The sequence below is a fragment of the Ammospiza caudacuta genome, chromosome 23, assembly GCF_027887145.1.
Source record: "Ammospiza caudacuta isolate bAmmCau1 chromosome 23, bAmmCau1.pri, whole genome shotgun sequence".
Lineage (NCBI taxonomy): Eukaryota > Metazoa > Chordata > Aves > Passeriformes > Passerellidae > Ammospiza > Ammospiza caudacuta.
This window is the reverse complement of record NC_080615.1, coordinates 7,734,149-7,754,125: the sequence shown is the minus strand read 5'-3', so window position 1 is coordinate 7,754,125 and position 19,977 is coordinate 7,734,149. Positions and strand designations below refer to the sequence as shown.

At 47.3% G+C, this 19,977-nt stretch overlaps 1 protein-coding gene across 1 annotated transcript; it reads right to left on the bottom strand.

Moving 5' to 3' along the window:
• Nucleotides 1-279: 279 nt before the first annotated feature.
• Nucleotides 280-15,702, bottom strand: BCO2 (beta-carotene oxygenase 2). The gene is made up of 12 exons (XM_058819019.1): nt 15,486-15,702; nt 11,149-11,353; nt 9,978-10,189; nt 8,937-9,052; nt 7,347-7,449; nt 6,150-6,278; nt 5,862-6,022; nt 4,413-4,580; nt 2,420-2,557; nt 2,064-2,246; nt 1,590-1,700; nt 280-1,283 (listed from the first exon to the last, which is right to left on the bottom strand). The coding sequence occupies exons 1-12, from the start codon at nt 15,592-15,594 to the stop codon at nt 1,170-1,172; spliced, it is 1,749 nt and encodes a 582-aa protein (XP_058675002.1). The 5' UTR covers nt 15,595-15,702; the 3' UTR covers nt 280-1,169.
• Between the last annotated feature and the right edge of the window lie 4,275 nt (nt 15,703-19,977).

Below are 19,977 nucleotides of genomic sequence, written 5' to 3'. Positions count from 1 at the left end.
ATGGTGGCTGAACTCCATCAAACACCTCTGGGCACCGTTCTGCTACACATGCAGGGGGCTGGTCCCGCGGGGACAGGCGGGATGTGACAATGACCGGAGGCTGCAGGACAGGGCTGAACGGCAGCAACGGGAGCTGTTTGCCATCTAGTGGCTTCCACCAGCTCTGGCTGAGCCTCCTCTGCCTCTCCCTGAGGTAAAACCCTTTTTCTTTTCCCCAGACCTGTAAGGAAGGTGAAGGAAGCTCAGAGGAGGAAAAGCCCCAAGGGCAAAAGGGCTCCTTTATTACTCAAGGAAATGATTCAAATAATTCTTCACAATGAAAAAGTACAACTAGAAGTCCTCTCTGTTGACCCACCCAGAGGGTCTGGAGAAGCCTGGATGACACAGGGGGCTGGAGAAGCCTGGATGACACAGGGGGCTGGAGTTTGTTCTGCTCTGCTCAAGCCCAGAGGGACACCAAGGCCACACTGGAGCTCTCCGTGTTTCCTACTGGTGTTTCCTACTGGTGGAACTGGGAGGAAGGCAGGAGCTGTCAGCCAGCAGAGCTGTGTCCTGCTCTGCAGATGTGCCCCCCACATCTACAAGACTCTGAGTGCAGGCAGAGAAAGGAAAAACTTCCCAAGGTTTTATTGGAGGGCACTGCTATGGTACAGAAAAAAAAGCACAAGCACAGCTTCTGCGAGTGTCTGCATCTACCCCCTGGAGCCCCCTGAAGGCAACCTGGATGCAAGGGGGGATTTATTTATTCCCCCTCACTGGGCCCATCTGTCACCTGCTGGCTTTTACTCCTCTCTTCTGCTCTAAATGTTTCAGCCAAAGTCACAGCCCTGAATGTTGATGTTCTCTTCCCCTCAGGGCACCAAAGGAAGGGGTTTATCACCTCAGCTTCCATTTTCTGCCTTGCAAGCCTCACCCTGGCATCCTTTGTGAATTTGCTGCTCTAGCTGGCCTAGCAAGATAGTAAAAAAAATGCAGATAAAGCAGTGGGCTGTGGGAGCAAAGGGGTTCCTGCCTTCCTTGGCTGTGTTTTGTTAGGAATACAGGAGGTTGTGGTGGAGAAAAAGCAGCTCCTTCATCCCAGACGTGATGGAAAGGTGGGAGGTGAAGGCAGCAGAGGTTCCTCGCGGGGCTGGCCCGGCCCTGAGTCCCAGGAGGTGCCCAGGAGCTCCTCAGTGGGCACTGAAGACGCCGTGGAACCCGTAAGGCACTGGCACCCCGACCTCTGCTCGCCCCAGCTCCTGGAAGGTCTCTGCATCCAGCACAAGCAGGAAAGCACTTTGGTCCTGCAGGAGGAGCAGAGAGGCAGAGTGAGTGGCCAGGCTGAACTTCTCGCACTGTCCGCACACAAAGGCACAGAGCAAACCACGGAGAGCAAAGCTGCAGGGCAGAAGCTCTGAGCCTCACTCAGCTCTGAGCTTCCACTGGGGACACACCAACAGCCTGGGGAGAACTCCTGCCTGCACTGCCTGTGCTCGGCCAGGCACTCTGGGGAGCAAGAACCACCTGCCAGGGAGCCTCCAGCTCGGCTGGGAGGTTTAAAAAGTGAATTAATGCTGTGTGACTTTGACAAACTGCAGGAAGCAAGTTACCTCAGCAGGGGAGACCACCACAGACAAGATGACTCCGCTGTCCTCTGCCGTGGCATTAGGCACTGGCACAAACACGGGCTCTGACGGGTAGCATCCCTCCTCCTGCCAGATCTAGCAAGCACAGGAACACATGGATGAGCTTCAGGGACATATGGATGGGTTTCACTGCATTAATACTTGTCTGCTGCACTGAGCAGAGTTACAGTGCTCCCCACCAAGGCACCTGGAAATACTCTGGGCTCCAAGAAACTTAAGAGTTCAACTTTTTATGAACTTTTTTTTCATTCCAGGAGTGTGCTGGTGCCATCCTCTCCTGTTTGGTGACTGTGCCACGTTCATAAGGTGCCACGTGAGGGATGAAATTGGCAATCTCATCCCAGACCCACATGGGCAAAGCCCTAAAAAACCCCCAGTAAATGCCACACCTTCAAATGCAGCTCAGGGGAAGGACTCGATGACCTGACTTCACCTCACCTTGAAATTCTTGGTCTCCACATCGACCTTGATCAGGGAGTCTCCGAGCAGGTGCCCGAAGCCGCAGCCGTAGAAGTAGCGGTACCTGCGGCCGTTGTACCCAGAGTAATTGATCTGGGGGAACTCCAGGCCCCCGACTTTCTCAAAGCCCTCAGGGTGCAGATTTTCATGTGTGCACCACACCTGGGAGAAAAAGAAAACTGCAGGGTAATTTCTGCAGGAAATGTGCAGGGTTGGTTCAGCTTGGGCAGGGCAGGAGAGCTGGCTGGTCCCACCAAGCACAGCACAACCAAAGGCGGTTAAAGCTCCGAGGTACAGGAGCTGCTGCATAAATGCATTTATGGTTTGGTACACACCTTGCCATCTGCACCTTTCACAGCCTTTGCCTGGGTGTAAGGCAGCGGGTTCAGGTTTTTCCCCACGGGTGTGTCTGAATCCACGTCCAGAGGGAGAACAAAGCGGCGAGGGAAAGCTCTGGGCACGGAGGCATAAACCTGTTACAGAGACAGAGAGTGATGGTGATGGACAGAGGACACACATTTCAGTTTAAATGCACTTTTAGGGAACAATTCTGAAGTTTTAGACACCCCTGAATTCTTCTTCTTCTTTTCCTTACGTGTTTGACCAAGTTGTGGTAAGGCAAAACACATAATGGAAAGAAGTAGTTCCTGCATGTTCCAGTAATTTACAGCAGAAACCAAAACCGTATGAATTAAAAGGGTCAGCACTGCTCTCACAGTAATTAATGCTGAGCTGGGTATGCAAATCAGCCCAATAAAAAACCATTATCACCAAATCCAGCAATGGGACAGACACTGCATTGTGTTTAATTCAGTTAGAACAGGCTTGTGTTGCTTTACATCACTCTGAGGAGAAGCAGGAGAGCACTGTGCCTTCAGTGCCTGAGGTTGTCCTGCTGGATTCCCTCCTGCATGCCCAGGTACCCGTGGATTCATGGTTGGAGGTCCAGGGAATGATGGTGGGTTTACCTGGGGAGCAAAGTGCAGCCCCCAGTGTGGCTGACACTCAGCACATTGAGAGGATAATTCCACCACTGCCACTAAAGCTCTGCTCAAGCCAAGTTCACAACCCCTCATATTCCCATTTAAGTAAAATGGATAAGGACCCTGTTTTGGTGTGTCTCAGTTACTTCAATCCACAACCCACCAGCTCAGTTGTGAAACTTCACTTTAACTACGTGTTAACCTTATTTTCAAAACTTTACTGGTTCGTGTAATCTGGATGAGGAACTCTGCCAGACAGAATACTCTGCCAGGGTTAGTGAGCCAGCCAATTTGGGGAAAGGAGACAAGCCATGCCCAGACACTCCTGAGGCTTTTGCTGCAGTGAAGTTTGAGGTTCTGTTCTGAAATGACTCCTCTGTGTGTGCGTGGGTGAAGTGTGCTGGTGATGCCACTTGTCACTTGAAGAATGTGCCTGCTGGAAACACAGGCCCAGCGCTGACACCAGGACACCTCCAGCCACATCCAACTCCACCTGGGTTGTGCTCAGAGAAGGACAAAAAAAAAGCTGGTGTTAACAATCTGCTGTACTTGAATATGCTCAGAAAATGCTTGAGAAACGCCCAGAATAAATGCCAAGAGAAAGCAGAACCTGAAGGGACGCAGCTGTGCCCCTTTCAGGCCGGAGCTGAGCTGGTTCTAGACAGCTCAGGACAGACAGAGGAAGTTCAGCCCTGTCGGGACATGCAGCAGCCCCCCCAGCACGCTGGGTTTCCAACAAACACATCTGCACGGTGAGAAACTGAAAGCACCCCCACTTTTCCCATGTGTGACCTATGCAAAATAATGCCCCTCACACAGCCTGAAACGGGGCTTTTCACAGAGCTGGGCACAATAAATAATTTATTTGAATGTGCTGTTGTGAGGTGTCTGTGGGGAACAGGGCAGGGGTTTCTGTGGTATTTGTGTTTCTGTGATTTTCATAAAAACTGCTTGTTTTATGAAGTAATGTCTTAAAGAGCGGGGTTCCTTTTTCTTTTTCCATTTAGATGTTATGCTACAACTTATTTTGCATCATTTCTGGGGGGAAAATTCCATTACACAAGGATAAGGAAAACTAATATCATTAAAACCAAGGTTTTAAAACAGAAATAAATTCTGCCAGGCTCTGGAGCTCTGTGTCACACACGGGGCTTGAAGAGTTTCAAGGCCATGCTCCATGGAGAGAGATTTAAGAAGAGAGAAAGCATCAAGAGATGATCATTTCAGTTTTCACGGATTGTGCTTGTGCCGTCGCCACGGCGTTCTCCATTCTCCCAACCCGAGCTTTGCCGCAGCAAATCAACTCCTGCAGCAGCTGCTGGGGGAGCAGAGGCAGGGATCTCACCTGGTCCAGCCCCTGCCCACTCCTCCTGAGGTTCTGCAGCGTGTACAGGGCCAGGCTGGTGCCCTCGTCCTGGCAGCACAGGTCCAGCACCACGCAGCCCCGCTCCTCGAAGGCGTTGATCTGGTGGAAGCTGACGAAGGGCTGGGAGCACCACGAGCCCGGCAGCACCTGCAGGGAGCAGGGCACAGCTCAGCCCCTCTGCAAGCCCCTGCCTCACCTCCTCCTCCTCCTCTTCCTCCTCTCTCCTGCAGCCCCGCTTTTCTCTTGGTAGAGAAAAGCGAGGCACAATTCTTCCCGAGAATATTTATGGGTTTCACATTCTCTGAAGCTCAGAGAAAGGAAAATCAATTCCTATCATTTTCTGTGCCTGTGTTTGTGCAAGAGTAGAATGCAACGTGGAGATTATTTACCTAAAGTCACGGTGGTTTATTTCCTTGGTCTATCAGGACCAGGTGTGTGTGTCTGAGTCAGGACAGTCACAAGGTTGTGTACAGAGTTGGGTGCTTGGCAGATTCAGTTTAGATGCCAATGTTATATAGTATAAAATGATGTAGTATCATAAAGTAATTAATTAGCCTTCTGATATCAATGCAGTCCTCCTCATAATTCACAGAGAAACTCACCTTCACAGAGAAAAGCGAGGCACCGTTCTTCCCAAGAATATTTCTGGGTTTCACATTCTCTGAACCTCAGAGAGTGATCAAAACAACTCTTATCTCATTTGCTGTGCCCGTGTTTGTGCAAAAGCAGAATGCAATGTGGAGATTGTTTACCCAAAGTCATGGTGTTTTGTTTCCTTGGACTATCAGGGCCAGGTGTGTGTGTGTGTTAGGACTGTTGGCTGACAGTCACGAGAATATACTATAATAAAGTAATTAATTAGCCTTCTGATAAGATGGAGTCAGATGCATCATTCTCTCCCCTTGTTGAAGATCCCTGCAAATACCACACTCTGCCCCCACTGCAACCCCTCTCATCCCTTGGGCTTTGCCTTCTGTCCTTGTGTCACCACAAAAGGGCTGCCTTAAGCCACTAAGGAGCAAAACTGGAAGAAGAAAACCCAAAATATCAAGTACTGTGCATCTTTCCCAGGTTCTGACCTTTTTATACCCTGTAGTAGCTGGGACCTGCATTTCAGTCCCTGTCCCTCCAAACTGCTTCTTTCTGCCTGTCCTTTTCGGGCTGGCAAAGAAAGGAATGAATAAAGAGGAAAATGCACGAAGAAATCCCATTTTTAACAAATCTACAAATAAACATTGCAGTGTAAATGTACACTACAATAAACTTTAAAATATTTATTGCAGTAACTTCTGGATTGGTTCTTAAACTCCCCATGGCTGCTATGTAGCACTTTTGGGAATGAAAGTTCCCAAAAAATTGGGGAAAAAAATTGGAAATTTGGAACTGAAGTTCCAGATTAGCTGCTGCAGGGGCCAAAGACCCCCTCACCTCCCCAGTGTGCTTGTTCACCACGTGGAAGTAGGTGTTGTGCTGAGGCTCCCAGCTGATCCCATCATAGATGGCTTTCCCACAGAGCTTGGAGGTGATGATCTTCAGCAGGTTCAGCTTGAGGGGCTGCTCGATGAAAATGATGTAGTTTTCAGTCATCCCTGAGGAGAGAAGGGAGGAATATCACCCAAATTGAAAAGAAAACATCTCAAGGGGCAGACAGAGCGCTGGCCAGCCCTTTCTGCATCACATTTTCCCAAATTCCCTGGTTTTGGGGTGGAATCTTACCAAAGCTGTGGTAGTAGGATGGCTTTGCCCTGTTCGTGGGAGGGATGGAGCACAGAACTTTGGCTCCCTCCAAGGTGTCCCCGTGGCCTGACTCCTGTGGGGGGACCCTGATGATGTTGTAGCTGGATCCTGGAAAGGGGAGAAGGTGCTCAAACCAAACTCAGGCTCTGCTCCTTCCTGTCCTCCAGGAATACTTGCAACAACCTCTCCTAAACATCTCCCAACAGGCAGGAAAGCATCTACAGAGGATTTATCTACCAAAAGAACAATGAAAAGAGGATGCTTGAAAGGAAATAGAGGGATCTTAGCCTGGGAGAATGCCAGCTCTGCCTGAAGTGCTGTCCTGTGATAACATGGGCAGGATGAAAACCAAGCCCACAGGAAATGAAAACTCTGAGCCTCAGTAATGCTCATTTAATAAACCTGGCATATGAGCAGGAAAGGATGGCACTTCTGAATAACAATGATCTAGAGCTTGGTATGTCCAGCTGGAAAAAGCACGTGGCACAGAGCTGGGCTTTGCTGAGGCCAAAAGGAAATGAAAGCAGAAAGAATGGAAAATGGTCAAAACTGGGAAAATCACAAGGGATCACAATAAAGGGCAGTGGCTGTTCTCACAGGCCTCTGGGAAAGAAGGATTTCACACAGCTGACAGGGACTGATTGCTCTGAGCAGCCATGTGGATGGAACAGGATCCAATCAAGATGCTCAGAGTTCTGAGAAGAAGAAAAATATCCCATAAAACTCAGCTTTGCTGGAAGATAGCCAGGTGACCAGAATAAATTCTGTCTTCCCTTCCGCAAAAACCCTTATGGGGCTCATCTAAAGCCAATTTATTCTAAGTGAAAAACATGAATTGCTAAATTCTAAGTGAAAAACATGAATTGCTAAACTTGTTCAGATGAAGCTTCAACAGTGGAGGGGACTTTTTTAAAAAATCATTCTCCTGTTTTCCAGCAAAGCTTGGGAGAGCAAGAGGAGAATTTGCTGTACATTCACAGGCCAAAGTCAGAAGCATCTGCAACTAAATCCTGAGAGGAGCCAGTTTTATGGGACAGACTGACACTGACATTTTGACTGAGGAACAGCAATTTTCAGGTCTCTTTGGGTGTTTCTCCAACAGCTGCTCCTTGAAGCAGCACCAGGAGGGATCCTGCACCCCCTGCCCAAAAACCAGCCTGGCCAAGCCCTCCTCACCGTGCTTCCCATAGGAATTGCCCATGTTGTAGGTTGTCCCATCAGACTCGTAGTGGGGATGAGCTGTGGCCCCATTCACTGCAATAAACTTGCTCCAGTCCACCTGCAAATGCCAGAGATTTTCAGTCAGTGCAGAACTTCCCCAAGGGTCACTTTTGTGGAAGTCTGAGGAAGAAGAGCAGATTTTATTCATTATTAAAAATGTGGCATCTGGACTGCAGCCTTCATTCTGCCTGCAAATCCTTGAAAATAAGGATATTTCTCTATCAATAAAGCAGGACTAATAGCAGTAGACATTCCTTGGAGGACACAGATGTCCTTAGGGTACAGGTGCAGTGGGAATGATGCCAATAACAAGCACAGGCAGGTGTGTAAAGGGATGGTCACTGCCCCAAGAAACCACCAAGAGTTTTGTCACTGCAAGCTCAGAAAACCAGGTCCTATTAAGGCATCACAAACTGGAGAGTTTAAATGTGAGATAATCCCTTCCATTTCTTCGCTTACCCAAAAAAATAACAGTCTGCAGCTAAAAAAAAAAACGCTAGAGGGGAATTCTTTTCATTTTATGACAAGATGGCTCAACAGAGCTGAACCTGAAAATCCCCACGTGTCTTTTCATGACTGCAGTCTGGTTTACAAACAGACCAGCTGGCAAACCACCCAGGACAGCTCCAGCTCAGTGGCTGTGCTTTACACACAGCTTACTCATGACTCACTACTGATCCTGCAGACAGAATTCCTGGAGTGGCTCCCTCACAACCTGAGGGATGCTCTGAGCTGGCATTTTCTGGTGTCAAACAGGCCCAGCAGTAAATACTGACTTAGGAAGGGCAGAATCCTCCCTCAGCCCGTCCCACAGCTGTCCAGCCCAAATCCCCTCTAAGGGTGCAGGCAGGGGGGATTTCGTTTGCAAAGGTGCAAAATATGCATTAAAGAATGAGAGGAACACATCCATAAGAAGATATTTTGAAGATTTCATTTGCAAAGGTGCAAAATATGCATTAAAGGATGAGAGGAACACATCCATAAGGAGATATTTCACATCCAAGCAGAAACAAAGCTGGCATGACTCAGGACAGCCCTACATGGCTTGTGCTGTGCTGTCACAGGTCACCTTCTTCTGTCACAGGGAAAAACTTCTCTGATGTTTTGGTCATTTCCTAGCAAAGGGGAGAAAATCAAGTGGCAGCTGAACCAAACCTTTACAACAGGGTTTGATCAGGGGCAGCTCTGGAGCGTGCAAAGCTTGAGGTGGAAAAAGCAGATCAAGAGAATATGAAAGCAAAGCAGCAGGGAAAAGGCAGATGTGAGACCAGCAATGTTCACTTTTTCTTGTGCACAGAAAAAAGCTGTTTCCTGTTCTGCTGAGAGGTGCAGACAAGCCCAGGCAAGCAGGGAGAGCAGAGGAGAACTGATAGCTGTGCCCAGCCAGGCAGTGACTGCACCTCCACCCCTAAAAGCTCCCCAGGGACTCGGCAGGGAGATGCTGCAGGCACAGACAAATTCCTCCGGAGGTGGAATTCCCCTTGAGCCAGCAAGGTGTGGTTCTGCACCACCATACCCCAGCTCCCTTATCCCACCTGTCCACACCTTCTCCTTTGTTTCCAGCGTCTCTGGGTCCACCTTGTGCATGCAGATGTTCTCGCTGCTGACATAGTAATCCCCTTTGTACAGCACGTAGTTCACATTGCAGTTGTCACTGGGCTCTGAAACAGAAATCCTGGCATTGTGTGCAGCTCTGTGCAGCTCATGTTGAATTTTGGCAAGTTAGACATGTTTAAACAAATAAACCCATTTGCAGTGGCATTAATCTCTGGGAGATTGATTGGAAACATCTTGATAATCTACACAGGGAAACTGTGCAGGTGGAGCTGGGTGAAAAGGACAAGGACAGAGATGGAAATCACTGCTGGATCTGGGCAGAGGCAGGTGAGGAATGTGGAGAGGTCTGGAATGCCTTGAGGGAGCTGGGGTGGGGATTTGGGGGGTGTCACCACGAGTGAAGGTGTGAGCACCTCGGGAAAGGACACAGGATGTGGCAGGAGGGGAGAGGAGAAACAGAGGATGGTCACAGCATCAGCAACAAGCTGCAAACTTCAGCCCTGCTGGTTTTAGTGGGGAACACCTTGCTTGCATTTAAGCCTCTTTCTTCCCTGACGTACACAGAATCCTACAGGTACAGGAACTTCCATTCCTGTGCAGCTCCATCCCTCACCCTACACAATAATCTCCTGCCCCTTAGTCCAGGAAGGGAGGGATTAGCCCACTTACCCTACAAGCTTAGCAAGGCAAGGTGTTCTGAGGGCAAAGCTGTGTCTCAGGTAGAACATCAGGCTGTAATGCTCATTATCAGCACTGCACAGGATGTTCTCTCGGGGAGAGCTTTCTTTGGGAAATTTGCAGAAAGATCCATGACTCAGCGAGCTGAAGTGGCATTAAAACATTAAACTCTGCCTCCCCCCGCTGAGGCTGACACCAATTTGCATAATTTTGGAATTTGGGCCATATTCTAAGAAAAACACGGGCTCACAGAAAGTCTGTCTGACTTCCTCACCCCTCCCTTTCCACCTAACCACAAGTTCCTCCAAGGAGATCTCAGCAGCCCCTCAGGTTTTACAGAAGCACTCGTACGTGGCGGCTCGAAGCGGGACAGGAAGCGCCCAAAGAGGCTCTTGCACGGGTCTGGCATGGCCAAGGTGCCAAACTCTGAGGCCACAATTCGGCTGTGCTGGCTGTTCCTCAGGTAGGAGCTGCTCTGCAGGAACCTGCTCCTGTAGGTCACCGTGCCATGGGCCAGCTGGAACTGGTGCAGCAGGGCCATGCCATCAAACCAGTGGTTAAACCTTCCAGGAGGGAGAAAAAAAGAGATGAAGAAGAGTTGGGCATTATATGATGCTGTGTAGTACCCTCTTTTTAGGTTTATTGATGTTTGTAAAAGCTGATTCCCAGATCCCTTGAAGTATTAACCACAGCTTTGTTTGGGAAAACCCCCCAATCAAACAAACCAAATCAAACCAAATCGAAACAAGTATATTCATAGCTGTGGGATGTGGTGTTTGCAAACGCTGTAAGGCTTTTTGGGAATAATCTATATAGATAAACCACCCACCTCTGCAGAGGGAATGGAGTTTGTGCTGTACTGTACAACAATATAAATTACTACTGCAAACCCAGAGGTGTTTAGCTCTCAGCTTCTTGCAGGATGTCATTGTCTCCAAACCAAGGGGTTTGTGAGACTCCCAGAACACCTGATGGTCTCACTCTAGGAATATGAGGAGGAGATCAGCTTTGGCCAGTTACTGACACCAGCTGAGCTGTCAGTTACTGCAACGGCACATTCCAAGCCACAGGGAGTCAGTGCCTTCTGTGGGTATTTTAATATATTATTCTTGCAACTGGGTGGATTTGCTTCTAAAGCAGTTCACACCATTTGGTGCAACCAACTCTCCGAATTCCTGCCCTGGATTTATTTCAGAGTGGCCAGGGGTGGATTTTTGCTCAGGACAGAGGACAAAGCTGGGCATGTTTTATGCCCCACCCCACCACGGTGAGTGGGCGAGATGTTCTCTGTGACTCAGCTTTGCCAGCCTGGGTGACTTCACCATTCAGCTCCTCTCTGCAGAAAATGGGAGTTCCCAACTGAGGGAGCAACTGCTCTCAAAAGAGTGACATCGGTATTTCTTCCTTCCCTTACATAAAAATAAACTAAAAGATGCTCTAAATAGTCATGAGGGGGGTCCCCTTTAGGCTTAGGCAGAGTTCTGGCCAGGAGCATTTAAAAATTCATTTAAAGGAGACTTACTTGTCATTGCCAAACTCGAACTTGCCAGGGCCATTCCTCAGGAGATTTCCATTAATCCACTGGGGAATCTGTCCTTTGATCTTGGCTGGGATGGGCTCGGGGGTCTCCTCCACGCTCTGCACTAAGGGGGAGATGCACTGCAGCCCCCGGGGTCTGTGGCAGAGGGTTCGCTCCTTGGATGGGCTGGGCACGTAATGCTTGAAACCTGCAAAGAGAGAAGGAAGGACAAAACACAGGGAGTTGAGATTTTCACTGGAATTGAGTGACAAATGCTAGATGTCAGGGAGAAGAGCATTCAGCAAACAGCCAAGTTGTGGTGGATACTCAAAGTAAAGCCACAAAACCCAACATATCCACAGGGAGCTGAAAATCTTGTAGATACTCTGCTCTAGTTAATCCACAAGGAACACTAGTTCTGCAGCCCAAAGGAGGTAACAGAATATAGGATGATAGAAAAGATAATGACTTTTCTTTTAATCAAATAAATGCATATTTGGATTTAATTTTGCAAATAATCAAGAGAAGAGAAAAAAACCTGCAAAAATGGAAGAAGACCAATGAAACTGAGTCCAAGCCCATTTACAGCACAAGATAGATTTACAACTTTTATTTGGCAGGGAGATAAGCAGAGAAGGATAATTTATGATGAAGCCTCTGGTTTGGCTGCAACCACCCCTTTTGGAAAACAAAAGCTCCAGGAGAGCATGAAGTGATTGGAACGCTGTGAGCTACCAGTGATGTCAGTGATTGGCTCCCACAGCCCGGTTTGCAAAGCCTCATCAACACAAGGATTGTTTTAGCAATCCATTTAGCTGCAGAGGTGGATTTAGCCGGGGGTGCCTCCCTGCCCAGGTTGGCACCTGCCCATCCTGCCCTCAGTGCAGCCGCTCTGTGCCCTCCCCGAGACCATGGAGCCAGCCTGCACTGCTGAGCACTGAGATGGGGGAAATGCTGACCAAAAAGGGCACATGGCAGGCAGAGCTCCATCACCCAGGGCTGCTCAGACACCACACACTGAAGGGAGTCCATGCTGTCACAGAATTCACTCTGATTTTCTGTCCTTTCGCCACCGCTGCTTCTGGCCTACATCCTTTAATCCAGGTGACCAAGCGTAGCTGCTGCCCAATTTCCCTCCTCTGAAACCTTTTGCTCAACATCTCCAGAGGAAATCCACTATTTCAGCTGGACTATCTGCAAAGGAGCTGAGCTGGCAGGCAGAACTCTGCTGAGCTTGTTTCTCCACACAAAAACACCCACAGGTTGTGTGTTAGGATTGCAAGAAGGTAAAATGCAAGGATCCAATCTAGCTCTCCAATCTGCCAATCCCCCTTTAGATCTCTGAAGTGTTTACAGAAATGCAGATGGGGATTGCAAAGATGCAAAATACACATTAAAGAACGAGAGAAACACATCTATAAGGAGATATTTAGAAGATTTCATTTGCAAAGGTGCAAAATGCGCATTAAAGAATGAGAGGAACACATCCATAAGGAAATAATTCACATCCAAGCAGAAACAAAACTGGCATGACTCAAGACAGCACTACATTGAAAGTTCCTGGAGAGCACTGTCAATGGAAATTTTGCAAAGATACATTCCACAAAAGAGCCTGACCAGGGCTGGAAAAGACCTCCTGAGTCCACCCCTCCCAACTGCTGCCCCAGAAATTCTTACATAAGAATTCTGTCTTAAAAATTATTATGTCTACATGCACTCATTCCCTCTTTTGACAACTGCTCCTTGTCCAGATGATCAGGAAAATGCTTCCAATTTACCAAAGGGTATTATTCTTGTTTTTCTGGCAGCTCTGGTGTGTAGTTTTGGTAGTTTTCCCTTCCTTGTCTTGTATTTAGGGTGAAGAATCATATCACTTCCTAAACTAAGTAAGCCAAGTTCTTTTTGTTTTTCCTGTCCTGTGATAACCATTCACGTGGTCATCTCAGTAATCCTTGAAATCTGATCTAGTTAGAACTCATCTCATTAGAATTCATTCCAAGGCATCCCCTACAAACTGGACTTCAATAGAATGGACTATAAACAACAAGAATATTTAAGGGAATGCCCCAAAACCAGGCCAGAAAGGGAGAAAGAAGCACAGCAAGAGAATGGATTGGTTTTTTCTTCTGAGCATCACTCAAATGAGTTGAAGATCCTGGCAGAAATTCGCTCCCTGGCAAAATGGGAGCGAACCCCAATACCAACATGAGTCAAAACAGAAACTTCCAGAAACAAGACAAGTCATTGCAGACAATCCTGAATGGCTAGTGGGAGGGAAGGCATGCAAGAAGAAAAAAACCAAACCAACATATCTTCCCTATTAAACAAAAAGAGATGCCAGTAATAACTGCTAACTTTAAGTGAACTTTGAATGCATGGAACACAGAAAACTCCTGCTCGACACAATGTTCCTGAGTAATTTCAAAAAAGCAGTTTCAGCTTCAGGGGAAAATCACTCATAAAAAACCCCTTTTTAAACATCCAGCTCACCAAGAATGGACAAATCTCTCTCTGAGGAAGGCAGAAGATAGGCCAGTTTTTAATTTTAAAGAATGCATAAATAAAATTATTCCTTCCGTTCTGGCTACGCCCCAAGATGGAAGAACTTGAATCCACAATTAAAAGCCGACAGTTCCAGCGGGGCTCTCTGTGTGCGCTTGAACACTTGAAAATCGGCACAAGATCACAGAACCCTCATTTCTACACTGTAGTTCCTTTCCATCCTACCTCAGACTTTTAAAAACACGCTTAAGGTCTTTGGCATATCCAAGCAGCGGCAGTGCCAGACATGGAGGTGTAACTTTCCTCCAATATTTTCTTAACATAGCAGGCAACCACAGCAGAGTTATCCTTTGTTCAGCTCCTGTTTCCCTGCACAGTGTGCCATGATTTCACTGACCCGTACAAACTGACAGCCCAGTATTGATTATTTATTGATTGCTTCTATGCAGATATGGTGGGATGAAGGACCAGGCTTTTGAAGAGAAAGCTGCTGTGGGTGCAGCCACCACGAATCACGCATTAAATTATATTTCCACAGCAGTGGGTGGGACACGAAATCTGGAATGGTGGATGATGGAAGCATGGGAGCCATTTGCTACATGGGCAACGCCATTTTGATTTTAATCTACTCGTTCAAAGGATCCACCCCTCCATGCACACTCTAATTGCTTGACTCCAAAATTAAGGGCAAAATTTAGCAAACAGAATGCTCGTTATAATCTTCAAGTAGGGAGAATGAGGCAAGAATTCTGTTCTCCCCGAGGACCATTCAAACAGGGAATTTTCCTCCAGCACAGGCTGTGTTTTGTTCCATATAAAACACTGGCACAACATGGAAGCAAAGCAGTTCTCCCCGACCCCAGGCTGAACCAGAGCTGTGGATTTGTGCCCTCTGGACTCCAGCCATTCCCAGCGTCGGAGCCCTGAGCTCCCAGTGGGATTTCCAAAGGGAAGGTGCAGCACTTGCCTGGCGAGTGCCGGGATGTGCCCGTGCTGGGCTCCTTGCTCCATGCAGCTGCTTGGTTCCCCATGGCCAGGGGTTCAGGCACCGACTTCCTCTCTAACAGCCCGAGGAGCAAAGGAAAACAGAGAAGAAACGACAGAAAACACAGGGGAAAAATAAATGGAGAAAAATAGCAGGGGAAGGCTCAAGGGAAGGGAAGGGGGAAGGCGACAGTGAAATCCAGCACATGAAATAGCTGTTGATTTCCCAGAAAAATTAGAGTTTACACTTTGGGGTCTTCTGGTGGCACAACAAGGCATATTTGAGATTTTTTTTCCAGCTCTTTGGATACCTCGGAAGAAACGCTTTGAATTTAAAGGGCACAAAACTACCACTACCATCAAACAGCAGAAATTCCCGTGAGGTCGGCCATGATTTTTATTGGTTCCTAATTTCTGAAAACGAGTAAACAAATAAACAAAATAAAACGAAGGGGGAAAAAAACCCAAACAAAAAGCAGCTCATGCGGTGCAATGATGACACAAAGCTGTGATACAAATCCTTTGGGGCAGTTCACCGTTTGCACGGTCGGGTTAAAGCCTCGGCAACGATGCGGCTCCAAAGAACCCTCTCCCTGCCCGCTTCCAGCTGGCTGCCCCGCACGGAGAATCTGCTGTGCGCTGCTTTTCCAGCTCTAGACCATCTGTATCTGCTGTAATCCTTGCCTCTGCCCTTTATCCATTCAGCAAACAACAGGCATTTTGTGCCATCTAACAAAGACTTCAAATCGCTCCGTCGCGAATGCCTGACAATAGGAATCGTTCTCCCGACCCGTGTTAGCAGCAGCAGCCCCTTTCCGAGGGCACGGGATGAAAGGGATTTTAACGCGTTTTACCTGGAATGAATTGCATCAAAGAGCAGAGGAAATGCAGCAGGTGAGCGAGCAGAAGGCTGGCGGCGGACAGAAGGATTTTGGCGAACATATTCCGGCGGGCAGAAAGCATCGGCTGGGAGCGGCCGGGCGGAGGTAGCGGTGCCAGGGCAGCGAGCAGGGAGGCAGCGATGGTCGGGAGAGGTGAGCGCTGCCTCTCATCATCCTTTCACAATAAGAGCCGTGTCCGCAGCAGCGCCCTGCCCGCAGCAGCGCCGCGTCCCGCGGGCGGGGGCGAGTCCTGCCGGCCCCGAGCGCTCCGTGCACCTGGGCCAGGTGAGCTGCGAGCGCCCGGGCACTGCTGCCGCTGCCAGGGCATTGCTGCCGGTGCCAGGGCATTGCTGCTGCTCTCAGGGCACTGCTGCCGCTGCCAGGGCATTGCTGCCGGTGCCAGGGCATTGCTGCCGCTGTCAGGGCATTGCTGCTGCTGCCCGGGCACTGCTGCCGCTGCCAGGGCATTGCTGCCGGTGCCAGGGCATTGCTGCTGCTCTCAGGGCACTGCTGCCGCTGCCAGGGCATTGCTGCTGCTGCCCGGGCATTGCTGCTGCTGCCCGGGCACTGCTGCCGCTGCCAGGGCATTGCTGCTGCTGCCAGGGCATTGCTGCTGCTCTCAGGACACTGCCACCACTGCCAGGGCATTGCTGCTGCTGCCAGGGCATTGCTGCTGCTCTCAGGGCATTGCTGCCACTGCTTGGGCATTGGTGCCGCTGCCAGGGTATTGCTGCCGGTGCTGGGGCGTTGCTGCCGCTGCCAGGGCATTGGTGCTGGTGCCCGGGCATTGCTGCTGCTCTCAGGGCATTGCCGCCGCTGTCAGAGCGCTGCCACAACTGCCAGGGCATTGCTGCTGCTCTCAGGGTACTGCCACCGTTTCCAGGGCACTGCCACCACTGCCAGGGCGTTGTTGCTGCTGCCGCCAGGGCACTGCAGCGCCTTGGGAAAAATGCTCCATCACTCTGTGCCAGCCAGAGAGATGGAAAGACAGGCGAGAACAGGACGTGCATGTGTGTATCAGAGCAGCCAGGCTTCCAGGTGATTCCAGGAAATTCTCATCACCTCGCCTTCATGTTCAGCTCCCAGAAATACTTGGGATGGAAAATAGTTGTGTTTCAAAACCCGAGGAGCCATTTTGCACCTTCATGAATCTCAGGGTTTTGGGAATACTGGTTGCCACGGCAGATTCCCCCACCAAACCCAGCAGGATGGGCTGTGCTCTGCTGAGCTGCCCCTGAGACAGAGCCTTCCCCCTGGGGATGCCAGGAGCGAGCTGCCAGCGCTTTGGATTTGTGATGGAACATTGGTTTCATGTCATTAATCTGCTCTTAAAGCTGTGCCGTGCCTGGAGAGGGAGCTGGGCAGCAGGCACAGCACGCCAGGGACCCTATTCCGCAGACAGATTAAATCTCATCTGAAACCTGCTGAGAATTAAGATGACTTCTTCCTGTCCTTCCTGCACTTTTAAAACTCCTCTCTTATTATTCCCTCCCTTGAGTTGTGCCTTCTCTAAACAAATCCATCTGCTTCAGCCTTTTCCCACAGAGCATCTTTTCTCAGCTCTTTATTATTTCTCGTTTCTGGAAATCTTGATTTCCACTGAACCCTTCATGTTTTTGAGATTACCATGAATTTTAAATCTATGTTAGTGATGCCTTTGTGACTTCTAGTTTGCTGCTCTTAAAAAAAAAAAATTATATTAATTCTGGTTTTTCTGTTTTTATATTAATTCTGGGTTTTTTTCTAAATCATTTGGGATAATGTGGAATTAGCAAAGCAGGAAGCAGATCACTATACAATACCCCATAGGCTGATCTATGACAAAAAAAGAGTTCATTTACTTTTAAACTCATTTGTTTGCCCTAACTGATTGCTCTTATTTTCTATATCATCATACACAATGGGGTCAATGACCTTACACCAAGCTGTACCCACTGGTAATTTTTCCATATTAAGCCAGCTATTCTCATAAATGTTTTTTTTTTTTTTTTTTAGTTTATTGTTATCCAAGTCATAGTTAAGAAATTTGCTCCAGCCTCTCTCCAGGATGGGATTTAGGGTGACTGAGCTATGGATCCCTGCCCTCCCTTTTCTCCTGGCTGTTCCCCTGTTGATGCAAAATGTTCACTCTGTTCTTTTCCAGTGCCACCTTCCAAGCCAATTCAAAGGTCAAGCATTCTACCATTAACAAAATTGAATTTTGATTAGTTCTGGACAGAATGTCTTGAGCCTAAAACACCTCTAGTTCCACTAGATTTGGGGTTTTTTTCTATTCTATTCTATTTATTTCTATTCTATTTTTTTTCTATTCTTTTTTCTATTCTAAAAGGTGATCTCATTTTAAGTAAACAATCAAGATTAGCCTTTTCTCAGGAAAGAATTCTCATCACTGATTATCTAAACTCTCTGCATTATCTGTTATTTCCCATTTTTAGCTTTTAGATAATAGAAGAGCAATGAGAGAAACTGAGTTTTTCATCACTTACACTTTCCAGCCTGTGAAGAAATTCACAGCAAGCTCAGAAATGCAAAGGCTCAGTGTCAAGATCCCCTTGACTCCAAGAAGTGTCAGAACTTCATCTAAAATGCTTCAAGATTTAAAAAAAAAAAAAAATCCATTTATATTCTGTTACTGATCTGTCATCTTAGACGTTCTTGTTAATTTATAGGCTGGAGCTTAAACCAGGAGGGGAGAAGCTTAAAAGAAAATGAAGAAAACGCAGTTACCAGCTGAGCTTTGCTGATCAGGTTTAGCAGCTTTAAAGCCAATTAATTTTCTGTCCAAACCTCCTGCAGTAAAACTGGACAGCAGACAGGGATGGGATGGATGCCAGGTGGGTTTCACAAGGAGCTCACTCCTCAGGGAGAGCAGGAAGGAGCCCTTGGTGTCAGATCTGAACAGAAAAGTTGTTTTATTTCTCCCAATAAACACTGAAATCCATAAGGGGGGCAACCAGCAGAGTGGATGAGTTTTAGTCAAATAGGAAAGTGATAAATTTTTATTTTTAATGGCTTAGAAGGATTATAGTGTACAATGACTGTGTTCATATATTAAGATACTTAGTGGAACACTAAAGAGCAGCCAGCAGAAAAGTGCTCTGTATTTCTGATCAGCACAATAATTATGGAAAGTTCTCTTTAAACAGGGAGAAATAAATGTAAGATTGATTTCCATTTTCATTTTCAATTTCAATTTCCAATGTAGGAAGTATTTCCATTACTGAGATATTATTTATCTTCACAAGAGGAGAGGCTGACATTTTCAATGGGTGTTTTAAACTTTCTGAACTCACCATTTCAAGCCTAAACTCTATGAAATAGATATTGAATTAATTTTACTTTATATACATATATATACATATATGTATGTATCCTCACCTATATTCATGCAGCAAAACCAGAAGCTTTGTTGCTCTTAGTAATTTAAAAAATTTCATAACCAATAATCAGCTCACCTAGGTTACTATGGCCATACTCACTGACTTTACTCCTCAAATTCTAAATTCCTCTCATTATCTCAGAAATCCCACTCTATTAAAGGTTATTCATTGGAATGACAATCAACTCTGTAAGAAATCACTGTAAAAAACCTAGAGTCATCTTGGATTGAACTGCACTAAGCAGTCCTTCATTGTTTTAAAAGTGGGACTTTACTCATTTTTGTTGGATTTTATGAAATTTTTAAATAGAGCAAACTTCTGCAACAGGACCAATTGATTTCCCACGGGAAAAATATTATAAAATTATTGTATCCCAAAATTAAGTTCTGGCGCTTAATGATAGTTGGATATATTGGCCACATAAACTAATGGAGATAATCCAAACCCAGATGCTCTAAAGAGGTTGCACCATTTCCCCAAGAGCAAACGGCTCAAATGCAGTAACAGGCAGATGCTCCTCAGTAATTAGATTTGTGTAAGTTTTCCTTATAATTCATAAATAACTGTGGGTAAATGTCTGTGTTCAGGCCCTTGGCAGGCGTCATTGGGAAACTCCGGGTTGTGTCATCACTGCAGATGAGCCAGGGTTTCAGAAACACCCAGCACAATATTTTAAGAAATGTCACTTCCTAAATCTTCTCTGTATAAACAGAGCAGCCTGAGAGTATCAGGGAAAAAATAGGAGACTACTAAATATGATAGCAGAGCAGTGGTGAGACTTTGGAAAGCCTTTAGATGCTAAAGATGCAGATAGGCACCTTATGGGATTTTCCAAAATTCCTAAGCGGGTAAGGCGCTTACACCATGCTTAGGCACTTTGAAAATCCTGCTAAGGACATATCTTGCATCTTTAGGCATCTAAATCTCACCCTGCATGTCCAGTTCCTCTCATTCTTTGCTGTAAATCGTGTCACTGTGACACGTAGCACGTTTGGCTGGGAGCTCAGGAAAGGGGGAAAGGAGGGTGGATTAGGTCTGAGAGGATTTAGAGAGGAAATCACTGCACACTACTGGGGGAGAGATGG